At 33.7% G+C, this 15,544-nt stretch overlaps 2 protein-coding genes across 4 annotated transcripts in view; one reads left to right on the forward strand and one right to left on the reverse strand.

Moving 5' to 3' along the window:
* Cln7 (CLN7/MFS domain-containing 8) overlaps positions 1-15,544 on the forward strand; it is a 68,790-nt gene that overhangs the window by 51,650 nt on the left and 1,596 nt on the right. The gene's annotated exons all lie outside the window — the stretch shown is intronic.
* On the reverse strand, positions 718-13,363 carry LOC140445179 (ectoderm-neural cortex protein 1-like). 2 transcript variants are annotated; one of them, XM_072537054.1, is made up of 6 exons: positions 13,126-13,363; positions 9,760-10,471; positions 8,674-8,703; positions 6,863-7,108; positions 6,512-6,796; positions 718-1,086 (listed from the first exon to the last, which is right to left on the reverse strand). In XM_072537054.1, exons 1-6 carry the CDS (start codon positions 13,267-13,269, stop codon positions 746-748), a joined length of 1,758 nt encoding a protein of 585 aa, XP_072393155.1. In that variant the 5' UTR covers positions 13,270-13,363; the 3' UTR covers positions 718-745. The 2 variants fall into 2 exon arrangements, with proteins under 2 accessions (XP_072393155.1, XP_072393154.1); XM_072537053.1 differs by having other exon boundaries at positions 8,674-8,745.

Below are 15,544 nucleotides of genomic sequence, written 5' to 3' on the forward strand. Positions count from 1 at the left end.
GTTTACTCTTATAGTAATTTACGTTTGTACAATCCTAATAGCGAGTTTTATAAATGCTACCACATCTAAAGTGCTGAAAAATCTGTTTTGGATGACTGGGCATAATTAAAGAATGAAGCTGCATTTTCTCGAAATAATAAAGGTTATTTGATCTCATTTCCAACCACTTGATATATCGTATACTAAGATCGGGTCCGACATACTGCCTTTCTGGCATATTTTACGCTTTATCGCACCTGTAAGAAAAATAACGTATAGCTAACGTTAATAACGTATAGCTAACGATGTGTCGCATGATAGGATTTAACGAATAGAATGCGATGACAGAAAAATCATACATTGTCGTCAGGTCAGTAGAGTGGTCTAAGGCGCCAGATGAAAGGAAGAATTGACACCTGACAGATAAGAATATTTGACACGTGGCAGACATTTGACAGATAAAGAATTGACAAGAGACAGGCGGGGACGTGGCTTGTGACGTAAGAGTGGGAGGTCCTCCAATGTGACCGTATATCTGCTGGACAAGTTATACTAGAAAATTTGCTCAAGGTGTCGCGCTTACATCTGATATCTTTGGATGAAATTCAAAGGTAGGCTTCTTCCATCCTCTTCTTGAAAGTTGTGTTGGTTTTTAACTAATACTCCCCACATTAGAGCGTCGTATCTTTTTCAAATATTACTTTTAAAGAAATAGGAATTGTATAATGAAAAACGACATAACTCTTAAATAATTTTTATTACAAAATCAGAAATTTTTATTTACCAGTTCGTTTTCGTCAAATAAACTATGGTGAGAGAAGGAGAATATGTTAAACGACTGATCCAAGTCGAAAATTTCCTCTTCTGCTTTCAGCGTATCCTCTTCCTTCAGTCTGTCGAAAATAACTTCCATTTCGTCGGTATCTAAGTTGAATTTTTCAAACGAGTACAGGCAAAGGCCGTTTACCGTATGTTCTTTGTATAACGTATATACTATATTATCACAGATAGTCATTTCTAAGTCGTCGTATTCAAGAGTGGAAATGCTTTGTACTGAAATAACTTTCAACTCGCCTTGGACCGCCTTCATTTCTAATAATTGTTGACCTAAAACAAAAATAATAGGCTTCACTAATAAGTTTCCAGCCTCATACAAGGGAAATTTTAATTCTGAACTCTATTCTGAAACAGAATGTCGTATCTGTATAGTATTCGTACTCTGTGGTTATACAAACTGCAACATGCATAAAAGATGAGGAAATACTATTATCAACCTATCTGTCTTAATCAGATGTATGGTATGGAATTTGATATTATTATAATGTTTACAAAATAATATGTTAAAGCAGTTAATAATATGTTAAACTTAACAGATTTTGTGAAGGAAGTGTATTTTGCATACTTTGGACTAAAACTTGGTGAACAAGACAAAATTTCAGCTCCTCATAAAGTTTGCAAAATATATATATGGAGAGCCTTCGAAACAGGCTTGAGGGTACAAAGAAAAGTTTCCGATTTGGGGTACCTACCTATGGCGAAAGCAAATAGAGGGAATTTGAGCTAGGTTTAGACCGCCATGAGACAGAAATGTTATTCTGCTGACAACTGGTCATTGCTACAGTAGTATTTGATTATGAGGGTAACCGCAGGTTGGCGTACTTACTCGAGCGAAGATTATTGGTTTACGATGAGATCAAGGAAGTTTGGTTACGCCGATGACTGGGTCCTTGCAACAAGGTGTAAGTCATTTGAACAAACAGAAGAAATCCTTACGGCAGACTTACACATAGTGGGAAAGTATTTCCGTAAATGGAGGCTTCAACTAAACGCTTTCCAGTTTCCAGTTTTTATCTAAATAACAAGCTTGCAGGAAGAATACTGAACATCCAATTCGAAAACACCACACTCGCTGACAATAAAACACCAAAGTACCTTGGGGTGACTCTTGACAGAACCCTATCTTTCAAGGAACATCTGTCAAAAACAGCGGAAAAACTTAAATCCAGAAACAACATCATCCAGAAGCTGTGCGGCACAACATGGGTAGCATCGGCTTCCACCTTGCGAACATCTGCCCTGGGCCTTATCTTCTCAACCGCGGAATACTGCTCTTCACATTCTTCACATTCCACCACCCAAACTACGGCGCATACACTCCCTCACTAGTGAGTACAAAAAGATACTTAGTAACGAGATCCTGCCAATTCATCAAGATATAGATGCTGCCAACGGCAACCGTTTACGCTCCAGGCGACCGCCAATAAAAACAGCACAGATTGCTGTGGAAAATGAGTCAACTTAACGACCACTTGGACTCGAGAATGGATGGAACAACAAAATAGCAGCTTACCCTGCATCACACAAAAACCACCAGGTTTTGACTTACCACGCAACACATGGACTATGCTGAACCGAATCAGAACCGAACACGGCAGATGCGGTTACATCTGATGCACAAATAGGGTAAACGACCATCCCCACTATGTGACTGCGGACAACCCCAAACCATCTGTCACATTACAGAGCAGTGTCCCACAAGATCCTATCAAGGCAGGTCAGAGCACTTCCTAATGGCGACTCCAGAGTCGATAGAATATATAAATAAGTTAGATGTTCGTTTGTAAACATATATGTATTGTTTTATACAAAATATATTTACATTTAAATGTAAATGTGTCAAGTGCTATACGATAAATAAAATAAATGCTTGCCAGTAAACCAGATCTTTAAACGAACGAACATAGTCATTATAATCTTTTCAATGTTGGAATTATACAAAGCAGTTTTCACGCTACAAAATATTTAAACGCTCTAGCCATTAGCTGGGTAATTTGTTTCTTCGGTTAAGCCACACATGTAAATATTATACAAAAATGATGTAAGGAACACTAAATTGGATTTAAAGAGAGGAGGCCCAGAAGTTAGCTACTACTGCACTGTGCGTAATATAAAAATTAACTTAAAGGGAATTTTAACTAGACATACTAATTTTCATTTTACAAACACAAATGTCCATTAATAAATGATACCTTCAAACATAGGTACATATCTATATTAATAAAAATGAATCGCCGCAATGTTTGCACCAAATTAGATAATTCCTTTTTTTATATAAGGTTGAATGCTCGAATAAATGAACTTTGAAAAATTAAAGGCAAATATCGTGCAAAATTTTAATAAGCAAGATTTGATTATTAAAATTGTGCTCGATATTTGCCTTTAATTTTTCAAAGTTAATTCCTTTTTTGTTGTGTTTGTTATTATCAGAAGAAGGTTTGTGTAAAAGATAATTTTAAAAAAATATGTACGGAAAGACCATCGAGTTAGAATCTATGGAGAAGCTATGAGCATATTAACGTATGTACTAAAAACGGCGTAGGCGTGGCTAACTGTGATATCAATATGGCGGTGGGATCATGGCCGGACTCAATAATATTAAAACTACTATAAAAATATGACTAGTTATTCAGAAGATTTAATCATAATCTAAAAAAGTGCAATACATTTTTAATAAACTATGATTTATTTATCCCGCGGTAAACACTAAAAACACGATATATTATACATAAAGATAAATTAATACAGTCAAATACTATTAATTTATTCTCTGAAGTACGGGCCATTACTTTGTTTACATATTTGTATGCTAACCTGTAGAACGTTATTCCTGAAGATTTTTTCTTGCTTGCTTCTGCCACTGCAACTACGTTGAGAACAAGAAACCATTATTATGCACTATCACAATATATTATTACAGTTTCTATAAAAGTATTATAAAACTAAAAATATTCGAAAAACAACAATCATAAATAAACATACACGATCTGTCAAAAGTGGCAAAACAATATGGCCGAAGTGAGGTCGTTTTTAGTCACGTGATGCCCTCTCCATAGATTCTAACTCGATGGGAAAGACCTTAAAAACAGTTTTTCTGTCATTTTAAATCGCAATATGACTAATGGATGGCGCCACATACTATGACTAACAGAGAAAGCTATGATTAACAAAATAAATAGGAAGTTATTGAAGACGTATTTTATGTCATCCTTTAATAAAAGCATTATTTATTTTTTTATACCTGCATTTAAATTAAATACAGACCAGAACATTTTTTTAAAGATCCCTTATTTTGATTTAACCTGTCAAATTACTTGAAGAAACAAAAAAAGAAGTCAGTCAAACTTCACTTATATTATTTATATAGATATTTGATCGAACTTGTTGTATGTTCGGTTTTATTTAATGTATTGTTTTTAGTATTATTATTATTCTTTAGTAAATCTTTATGATTATTGTTTTACGTTATACCGATAATATTCATAAGTAACAACTCTATTTCTTCATAATTATTCATATTCGTTAAATAACAATTTAATTAAATTCAACGTTTTACTTGATCTTATTTTAATTTTTAATCAAGGATTAGGCATATTAAGTAACAAATAGGATCTTAAGATATTTTAGGTTATTTTTATATTATACAAAAATATTAAATTTATTTGTCAAAATAAAAGATTTTTTTAACATGTTAGCAATAAAAATCCACAAGGAATCTAAGTTCCTGTAGTTTGGCTGTATACCATATATAACAAAAAATTTTATTAAAAATCCTTTATAAAAGGTATATAATTTAAAAACCCAATCGGGCTATATCATATCAAAACGTTTTCGGAATCCATGTTCCATCATCAGGGCACTAGGTGGGTATACATGTATTGAGCCACTAAATATGTGGGTAAAAACCCGTTAAAAATTGTTTTTTAAATTTGGTTTACATTATATGGTGATACATTCTATGATGTTAAAGTTACCAGTGGATTTGGTAACATGGCGACGTATGGTCCTGAGACGATGTGTCTACGAGGACCTGATGAAAGCAACTGAGTTGCTTTCAGGACCAGCAACTTCACGTGGAGTCATACGTCGCCATGTTACCAAATCAACTGGTAACTTTAACATCATAGAATTTATCACAATATAATGTAAACCAAATTTTAAAACACAATTTTTAACGGGTTTTTACCCACATATTTAGTGGCTCAATACATGTATACCCACCTAGTGCACTGATGATGGAACATGGATTCCGAAAACGTTTTGATATGATATAGCCCGATTGAGTTTATAAATTATATACCTTTTATAAGGGATTTTTAATAAATTTTTTATGTTAGCAATAATTGTCTTTTAGAGATGAAGGATTTTGTACTTTATTAAAGGAGCCTGTAATAAACGCGGCTGTCATCTTACGGTTTCAATAACTCTCTATAACAATATTAATAGATTGACAACGACATTGCTGTAAGTATTTGGTATTGTGACTCCAAATAATAAAGATGAAGTTTCAACATATCATATAGGATTCAAGTAAAATATTATTAACATATAGGAAGATATGTCAATGAGGCGGTTTGGAGAATCTCTTCATTTTCCATACACAAACGAGATCCCACGGTAGTTAATTTAGCTGTTCAACGTAAATGGTGAATGGACAACGACTTTATAATTTCACGAAGCTGAACAATCACCAAAGACAACGTTGAAATGTTACCTTTTCTTAAAGGGAGACTGACAACATATTAGGAAGATTTTAAGTTCAGCGATAAGTCAGAACCTGTTTATTAAAATAAAATACATTGAAATAGAATAAAATAAAACTAAAATAAAATTAATTGGAATAAAATAAAATTAATATAAAATAGAGTAAAATAAAGTTAAATAACATTAATTAGAATAAAATGGAATAAAGTAGAAGAAAATAAAAATAAAATAATATAAACTGAAATATAGAGTAAAATAGAATAGAATACAATAAAACAAAATTAAATTAAAATAAACTAAATTAGAATAAAATTGTGACTTTATGAAAGAGTACAATTTACAAATTTACAAAGAGAACAACGGTTCAACACTGAAGCATTTGTCGAAATAGTTCATACAAATTTTCTACAATTTAATCAATAACAAAGGTTTGCGTACGACACTTTGATAAAAGCTGTGAACATTGGATCTGGTGGAATTTACTTCTTTGATGCTGGGGATGGACAGAACAAACATTACTAATTTTATTATTCATTCATAATTTTATTATTGGCAAGGATCAGATTGCAGTAGCATCAAGGTTTGCCTTGAAATTACCATATACAAATTAATGAAACACCAGATTGCAACATCGCCAAAAATAGCGCAATGGCAAAGATTTTACAGGTACCTATGCAAATTATTTATTTGGGATGAATATACATTGGCCCACAAGAGGTCATTACAGGGGCTGGACAGAACACGAAAGATATTCATGACAATTAAAAACATTTTTGGTGGAGCCATGATTGTATTGTTAGATTGTTCCTTAAGACTTAAGAGGAGCTTATTGAACTTTATTGAAATTAAATATTAATTTCTCTCGATGACCTATTAAAATATTTGTTTTACTGTGAGTTTTTAAGTCATGTTGGTAGAATTTTGTGGATTGTACAGTAAATGCTTAGAACTATAGTCATAAAACATTATAAACTGCTTTATTATGCCATACCTTTTAAATACAGTCGATTCTTATATGCAAAAATAGAATTTATAGCATCAGGGATTACCAAGGGAGGTATTACCAAGGGCAACATCGTCCAGCCACTATTTTCATCGAAAAAATACGCACATTTTTCATTTAAACTAAAGATTAGAAATTTATCTAAATAGTTGCAGCACTTATACCATCTATTAGATATTGTTGTTGGAAAGTGGTATTGTTTGCTCCATTCGTCTGTTTTGTAGTCGTACCAAAAAATGTTCGATTGGATTGTTCGAAATTGACCAACACCTCCTACAAATAAAAAATATTTTAACAAAATAGTAGCTTTGGATCATATTCATGTTAAGTTGCACTAACCTGAAATAAATACCTTAGATCCCACTATACATGTTTCAAAATGTCTTCTAGGGAAAGGCATCCTCGATTTCATTCTCCATACCTCTTTGATCGAATCGTATGCCCAGAAACTATAATTCCAATCCCCTTTACCAATCTCATATTCTCCACCAAACAAAAATATATATTCCTTATATCCTATTATTCTAAAACCTACTAATTTTTTTAAAACATTTACGAATCTTCGAAATATACCAAGTTTCCGATCTAAAATGATAAAACCTTAAACTGATTAGGTCTAATATATTCAACATTGTAACTAGAAGTTCTCAGAAAGTATGGCTACGTTTAAGCGTTATCCAGAGTCTTACAATGACACACAATAAATTTCAAGACCTAGTTGCAAAAGCACTCGCAGATTCTTATGAGTTCACTATAGCAATATGGAAGGTGAGGGCAGTCAAAGTAAACTTGAAATTTTTTGGTAGGAGAAAATGCTAATACACAGCATTAATTAACAAAATTATTAAACAAAATAAAATGCCGGAAAAATGGATAATTAGAAATGAGGTGTGGCTTGCAGCGTGAGTTAAGTTGGTGAGGAAGAAGGTCGCCGGGCTGTCAGGACCTGCATAGGTCAAAATTTAGTTTACAATAAATCATTGGACGAGAAAGAAACACGGTTACGCTGTTAGACCTATTATCAAAATAGTGGGAGTTTATTAACTAACATGTTCCCTCACATAGCCCAATTAAAAAGTGGGTAAAAAATCTAGAGCAAACTGCCGACCCTCGAGCAACTCGACGTCTAAAAAAAGAGATGGTAATACCAAAACAATTCGTCTATATGACGCCTTCGAATAAGTAACACATCGTTGAGCAGGATTCTCCATTAACATTTTCGATTTCATGTGAAATTTGTTGTGAAATTCATTGTTTGCTATGTGAAACACGTTTTCATGCTGATGTTGTTTTATAAGAGTTTCGTTTTTTCTGTATTTATCTTGAGGTCCATTACATTGGAGTATTTTGCAAACGTGTCGATCTTCTTCTGCATATGGTCCCAACGTTCGGTTAGGAGACACATGTCAGCGAACTCAAAATATTTCAACTGGTAGTACAACTTCCACCTAATACCCGCTTCTTATCGCTTACTGTCTCCATGATCCAATCTTTTATGGTTGGGGATAGTGTCGGGGAGACTACACATCCTTGTTTAATTCAGCTTTGTATAGCTATATATTCTACCATTTCCCCCGCATGTTCCAGTTCGACTCTGGATCCCTTGTAGAATAATCTGATCAGGTTAATGTATTTTATCGGTAGTCCATATAGTTTCAGAATCACTCCACATTTACTCTGTTTATACTATCGAAAGCCTTTTTTAAGTCAATAAACATTATATTTATATGTTTCTGTCACTCGATAGCTTGGTGTAAAATAATTCTTACGCCATAGCCCAACCTCCCAGAGTGTAGTAAAACCGTGAAGGTCTGCGACGACTTGAAAACCGCTCATATTTATACACTGGGTGTCCCTTTTATGAAGATGGAGGCACCAAGTCAATGGACCATTAGAAGAGCTTAGAGGTTGGGTAATTCCAACGAAGCACTCATTGATCAGTTACTGAGAGCTTGCGATGACACTAGTAATATATTTATATTTAATATGTCGATCTCAATTCAAAAAACGAAAATGATTAAAATATATCGTAAAATATCTACAACCGAAAAGACCTTCGTCTTTTTAACACATTCACAATTCTGAGAACTTAGTTTCTAAAATTTTGAAAGTATATTATAATCTATAGAACTATAACACTATTCACTTACCGTAGTAAACGACGTGAAGGTTGCTTTTATCTGCAACAAATTTTTTATATACTATTTTTCGTTTATATCGATCTAAAATAAAATCATTATGTACCTAATGTCCTATTGTTGTTAAAAAGATCAAATTTCAAAATGTGTTAGACAATATTGAGCAAATAGTTTCTAAAAACTATTTGCTCTATATTGGTTTAAGAAGGTCATGAAGAATCCAAAGTAATTTTAAAATTAGAGTTGATAGGAGTGAACCAAAGAATGGAAGAACTAGTAAGACAGGCATGCTATGGACGCGATGGCTGTAGGATGTGGAGGAGGATTTGAGAGCGATGCAGGTCAATTTATATCTCAGCGCAATTAGAAACACAAATTAGGCCTATTCCTGGATGGATAGTTTGCATATGTTTCTGTCCTTTACTTTCTGTTTCCAATTTCTCATCCTCAGCTCTTTAATATACTCCAAGATTGCATCCCTCCACTTCCTTTGTTGTCTACCTTTCTTCTTTTGCATTTTGGTAACCCTTAGACAATATTTTCGACCTACCTTCATTCTAAGGAATGTTTTTTAACTACTGTTGATATACAAGGGTTGTCATACAATTGGTATACTTCCTCATTAGTTCTTTTCCATTCTCTCTCCATTACCATGGCGCCAATTATTGTGAAGGAACAAATATTCCCAGGACTTTAACTCAAATGGTTTTATTCATGTACGTGATATTTCTTTTGTCTTAATAATTTTGCTCATAGCTCCAGCACATATATTGGCCTTTGTCAATCTTAAGTTAACATTGTTTCTTACTTACATGCTTTTCAACTTGTATCTGACTGATCCATCTTTAATCTTCAGTGAAAGTGAGTTTCTAGTGTTTGATAATTATATATGATATAATTTTTTCTAGTACCATATTGAGTTGCAGTGTAGACAACAGGTATCCCTGTCAAACACCTTTCTTCTCTATAAATGCGGCTAAGACTACACATTTGCACTTTACTTGTGGTTTTTCTGTGTCATTTTTACCAATCTTACTAGATTTGCAGAAAGAATTAAAATGCTAGAAAACCAGAAAAATATAATTGAAACATACTTACCCACAACAGTTTCATTGTGTTCCACATGGCGTTTCTTATTAGGAACGTCATTAGATGAATTTAGGACTAAAAAACAAGGTACACTATCAATTTTTCGGTCGTTTGATTGGCTTAGCAAAGATGATACCGCTAAACATTTCTCTGAGCATGAACTATTTGGAATGTTATTTAAAATATTGTACAAACATTTTAAAATATCTTCAACTTCAGTATTAGCAATGTCTGGATAAGTCAATATTTCTTTAAAAAGATCAGGTAAGAGCTTTTTGTAGTTGACGCAACTAAGTAGTTTGATAAAGTCATCTGAAGTATGTTCTTTGCTGTGATCGTACCACCATTTCATTAGTGTTTGAAACACTGTTAATTCGCTATCAGTCACTAGGTGCACACTACCTATATATCTAATAAGTTGTTCTAAATTTAAATCATTAATACTATCAGTCTCTTTAATAGTCATAAATTCAGTTAATGCCAGACGCTTAGCTTTTAAAAAAAATGGTCTAATGTCTAGCTGTTCTGTTATTATCCATATTTTCAAACAATTTTGTACAGATAGAATTTGGATAAGTTTATCTAAACACGTGTTTCTAATCTCACAGAATTGTAGCATACAAGCTGCATGTAGTACCATGAGTACATCTTCATCTTCAATATAAATTGTAGGATCCCATAAAAGCGTGAGAATAATGTTTACAGCTTTTAGGTCAACGTCCTGAAATTAAAACGACTTTTGTTGATAAACTATTTATTAAAATGGTTAATATTTGTATAATTTAAAACAGACCCGTTTGTACTAAAAAATTCTGTTTTTATTTTATAAAATTAACATTTTTATTATTTTTCTAGTCCATTCATCAGATATTTGATATGTAAACACGAGACGAACAAACTAAATTTTGTTGAGAATGTCAATTTTGGGGCCCAAAAAAGATCCAAAAAATTTACCTTCCCTACCTCTCGGCGTCCACCTTAAACAGAAAAAATCCATTTGCCAAGAATATGTATGCTGAACAGAAAATTGTTAAATATTGCCAATAAAAAATGTAGCTGAGATAATTTTGAACAGAAATGATTAAATATTAGCACTTTGTATGTAGAATGAACCGTTCTCTCAGAAACAAAGCTTGAAGCGACCGACCAATGTTAATGTTAGTTGCGCGCGCGATCAAAATGTCCTATTGATCAAAATGCCTTTTAAAGAATAATGCAGCTTTCGAATGCAATTTTTGCATTTTGCCACAATTGAAGTGTGAAATTTCCTTGTTAGACACTAATCTTCAAAACCTATAACATTAAACTTCGATTTTTAGTTTTGACAACAAATATGAGACATTTGAAATATACCTAAAAAAACGCAAAATTTGAACTTTTACCTTACAAAATATCAAGGAAATTTCCACAAAGACAGTATTATGTGGAATTTTTACCGGAAGTTGTATCATTTCGGATGTACTTGTGCAATTGAAAAGAAGCATTTTTAAACATTTTAGATCGTTTGTAATGAGAAAGTTTAAATTTATCGTTTTTTAGACATATTTCAAATGCTTCACATTTGTTGATAAATCTCAAAACTGAAATTTCATAGTGACAGGTTAATGGAAGTAATAAAGTACAAAATGGCAAAAATCGTGCAACATTTATCTAATACCTTTATAGAAACTGACTTTATCAGTGGCAAAATGCAAAAATTGCATATGGAAGTTGCACTCTTCACCTTTAAAATGCAGTTTGATTTTTGTTAATAGGACACTCTGATCAAAACAATTGGAATTTTCACTGCCAAGGTAATACAAATTTTATTTAAAATTAATTACAAACATGTAACTGACATTTCAAAATTGCCTGCTCTTCAAGCATTGTTTCTGAGAGAACAATTTACTCTACACAAATAGTGCTAATAAACATTTTTGTTCAAAATTTTTTATTTGAAACATTTTCTTCTACTGCATACAGATTCTTAGTAAATCGATTTTTTCCATTTCCCCTTCCTCCAAGGTAGGGTTTTAGGGGTAAGCCAGGGTAAGGAGTGGTAAACCTTTTTGCATCTTTTTTAGGGTTCCAAAATTGACATTCTCAGCAAAATTCAGCTTGTTCATATAATTTTTAGAGACTTAGTGTCTTTTTTATCTCTGACAACTGGAGTATTCTAGAATTGCGCCAAATGTATCTAACTTACTATTAGTTTATAGCACTACTTAATGTTTATAGCAAATGAAACATTGTGGGAAATAAATCACTGGCTAAAGTAGAATGGCCTGAAGCTGGAACCTGAAAAGACAAAGACTGAAGCTGTAATCCTTTCAGGTAGGAAAGGCAGAGATGAGATAGTATATTAAATAAAGCAATCAACTATAGAGTCAAAATCCTCTCTAAAGTATCTGAGGATCGAAATACATAGCAATGCTCCCTTTTAACATTTAAGCAGCATAGTTAAAGTTAATTTTTTTCTGGAAAATGGTTCAAATTGTAGTGTTTAAAAAAGGTAATATTACAGAAAAAAAAATCACTGAAAAGTTTCTTCATGAAATGTTTTATCATCAGGAATCATCCAAGTGGGTCTTCTATATTCAAATATAAAATAATATATACAATAACATTCCTTGTCCAAAGTTACGATTTATGTTAACTATACATAAGCATACAGTTATATGAAGATGATACAACTTTGAAATTTATAGAATATACCAGAAACCAGATATCATAAAATATATTAAGACATCTGAAGTGGATAATGCATGTAATAACAAAATGACCCAGCTAGAAAAACGCTGCTTGATATACCCATTGGTCATAGAAGAAGAGGAAGACTTAGAACAAGGTTCCTTGATAACATTGATGAAGACATGAGAATAATGAGAATACATGCTTAGCAGAAGGCGATGGATAGGGACAACTGGAGAAAAATTCTTACTGAGGCTAGGACCCATGCAGGTTTGTAAAGCCAGAATGATGATGACATAAATATACAGTGAAATTACTAGCAAAAAGTAAAAAAATCAAATTTAAAACACTGTATTTTTTTCCACAGCAGCATTTTTTAAAGTATATTTTGGTCCAAATAACCTAATCCTAGTTTACATCCCAATACTTCTGTACACTCTAAAAATTCTTCACAAACATTCAAATCATAGGAAATTGCATATAAAATGGACAAATATACCCACCACCCACTGCATTCACATTTGCCAAACCTATGTACTCATTTATCTCTTTTTAGTATGTAAACATTACTTGCAATAGACTTTAAAGAAAATAAGTAATGATTCCCAAAATGTTCTAAATACTTTACCATGTACTTCATGGACACTTATTTAAAATTATATAATATAGAAGGTTTAAACTTTCTACAAAGAATAAAGATAATACCCTAATGGAAATAGTCTTTTGATCCTTTTCTATAAAATTTCCTTCCAACATTGCCTTAAAGTAATCACTATTGGAAATAAGTACATCTTTTTTACATTTAACAGGAGTTCCTTCAATTTCTAAAATAACGTCCTCTAAACACATATTTTATCAAATAAAACTATCAATCACAGTCCTAAATATTTTAACAATTAAATTCCGTGAGGAACCGCTCATTTGAGGTTAGTCACAATGTCAATGTCAAAACAAAAGTCAAAAGTGATAAGTGATGTTGATGATTTATTCTTCTTTTTTGCGCGTTCAAGGTCTACTACGTATAAGTTAAACATGGCTTATTAAAATATATATTGTTTCTTTGTGTTTATATGACTGCGGCATCGAGCATTGCGGACACTAAATCCATTCGCCATTAAAATATATAATACATTATGTATATTTTAATATTATTCTTTTCGAAAATACCTATTTATAATAATTTTGCGAAACAATGCGAAATTTGTATCAATATAACAATTATGATGGCAATTCCTTTTGTTTTATTATGCCCATTTTTTTTTGCCGAGGATGTAAAATCTTCTAAAGACGTGCGTTAGATTCAGAGTAAATGGATACGCCCGAGTGAATTTTCCCTCTTGGAAGTTGTGCCCTTGGGTGCGTCCATAATGCCCTGCCTACCAACTAAAACCACCCTTAGCTACACACGCGCGGCTAGTCTTGTTTAGACCGTCCTAACACGCATGTACGGCTTCCTTCTCTTCTGTTTTTCCCTTTAGCGTTTATGTCTGCTGTCGTTCTCTTTTCTTTTTATTATTCTAGTTATTGTCTTCAGGATTTCTTTGTATTTATCTTCTCCTCTTCCTGCCTTCCAATATGTTATTCGCCCTAATTTCTCCGACCCTTTCGTATAGCTCCGCCCTCTCATTCGTGAACCTTTTGCAATCGAACCCACAGTGTTCTGCCATATCGTTAAGCCCTCAGTCAACGCAGTTGTCTTCTTCTTGCTTCCTGTCCCAAGGCTCTGAAAGAGCCGAGCCCGTAAGAAACTGTGTGAAGTAGTTAGTCTCCCTATGACTGTGTCCTACTCAGTCTCTCACGTCCGGTACTAGTTTTTTGTCCATTCAGCCCTTTGTTTTCCCACTATTCTTGTCCTTTCACGTTGGTCACACCTCTTTCGTCTGCTTTGTCGTTTTCACTCGTGCCATACGTGATCGCTCTTTCTTTCACTAGTAGGTGAATTTGTGGCACCCTTGCTAACACTTGCAATCACTTGTAAGGCAACTGTCGAAGTCGTCTTATGTGTACAGACGACCCTCAGCAGGGCCTTCCTCTGATCTTTCCCCAGAATTCTTCTGTATTTATGTTTATGCATTACCTGCTGCCATACTGGTGCTGCATATAGTATGTTGGAGTGGACCACTTCCATGAGAATTCTCATTTTATCTGTCTTCGTTCCACCTATGTTTGGCATGGTCTTTGTTTGCACCGTTTTTCTTTGATTTGCTTTTTTCGCAGTATATACTATGTGTTTACCGAGGCTCTGTTTGGTGTTCAGCAATATGCCCAGACTTTATTGACAGGTAGAATATTTTCTCTTGCCAGAGTTAAGGAGATATGCTTTCCCGCTCTTGGACCCATAATCTTCAAGGGTCCATGGCCCCCGTCTTCTGTGTGGCTAGCGTCACTTCTCTCTTCTCTAGCCACATCCTAACTAGTTCAAGGGCTATATTTGCCCTATCTAATATGGGCCCATTCTCGAAGTGCTCAACTTGTATGAATAGGCCATATAAGTAAGCGATTGTCTGTATTCGCTCTCCTAGGTTTATCTCCAATATGTCATTATAGAGTAGATGCCAGAGCAGCGGACCTAGGACCAATCCCTGTGGTACTCCCGCAGATCTCTTCATTGTATCATTTTTAGTTATATTAATGCTCCTGGCTGTGAAATAATCCCTCACTAAGTACTGCAGATATGAGGATATTTGGATTTTTACTAATAGTCTCATGATTTTCCCCCAGCCTTCTCCCTTACTAACCTATTTATGGCATCTACTGCAGATCTGTGAACCCATACTGGCAGTCCTCCATTTTCTTCTATTTATTTTTCAAGCCTTGACTTTATGAGGATTTGGAATAGCTTGCCTAGTGTCTTTAGCAATCATATTCGTTTTTCGTTTCGTTTTTCACCCCTTGAGCATTTTCCTCAATAGCGGTTTTTATTGTTTCCGGCGCAATTCTGTCAGGTCCGGGTGCCTTCCCTGTCTTTAGTTTCCGGCTTCCATTATCTCTTCCAAACCGTTTGTTGGTGCCTCTGTAGGTATTATTTGGAAGGTTTTCTCCGCTGTTTGCGGAAACAGTGCTTCCGTCAGTTCTATATTTTAAAGTTTGGGTTTTTAAAATATTCCCTTGAGTTCTCTTGCTG

This window comes from Diabrotica undecimpunctata, chromosome 7 (genome assembly GCF_040954645.1).
Source record: "Diabrotica undecimpunctata isolate CICGRU chromosome 7, icDiaUnde3, whole genome shotgun sequence".
NCBI classification, from domain to species: domain Eukaryota; kingdom Metazoa; phylum Arthropoda; class Insecta; order Coleoptera; family Chrysomelidae; genus Diabrotica; species Diabrotica undecimpunctata.

Coding starts and splice junctions, on each gene's coding strand:
- LOC140445179 (XM_072537053.1), bottom strand. CDS start 13,269: ATGTGTTTAGAGGACGTTATTTTAGAAATTGAAGGAACTCCTGTTAAA. Junction 10,472..13,125: donor AAAAGACTATTTCCATTAGG/GTATTATCTTTA, acceptor TTTTAATTTCAG/GACGTTGACCTAAAAGCTGT. Junction 8,746..9,759: donor ACACAATGAAACTGTTGTGG/GTAAGTATGTTT, acceptor ATTTTATTTTAG/ATCGATATAAACGAAAAATA.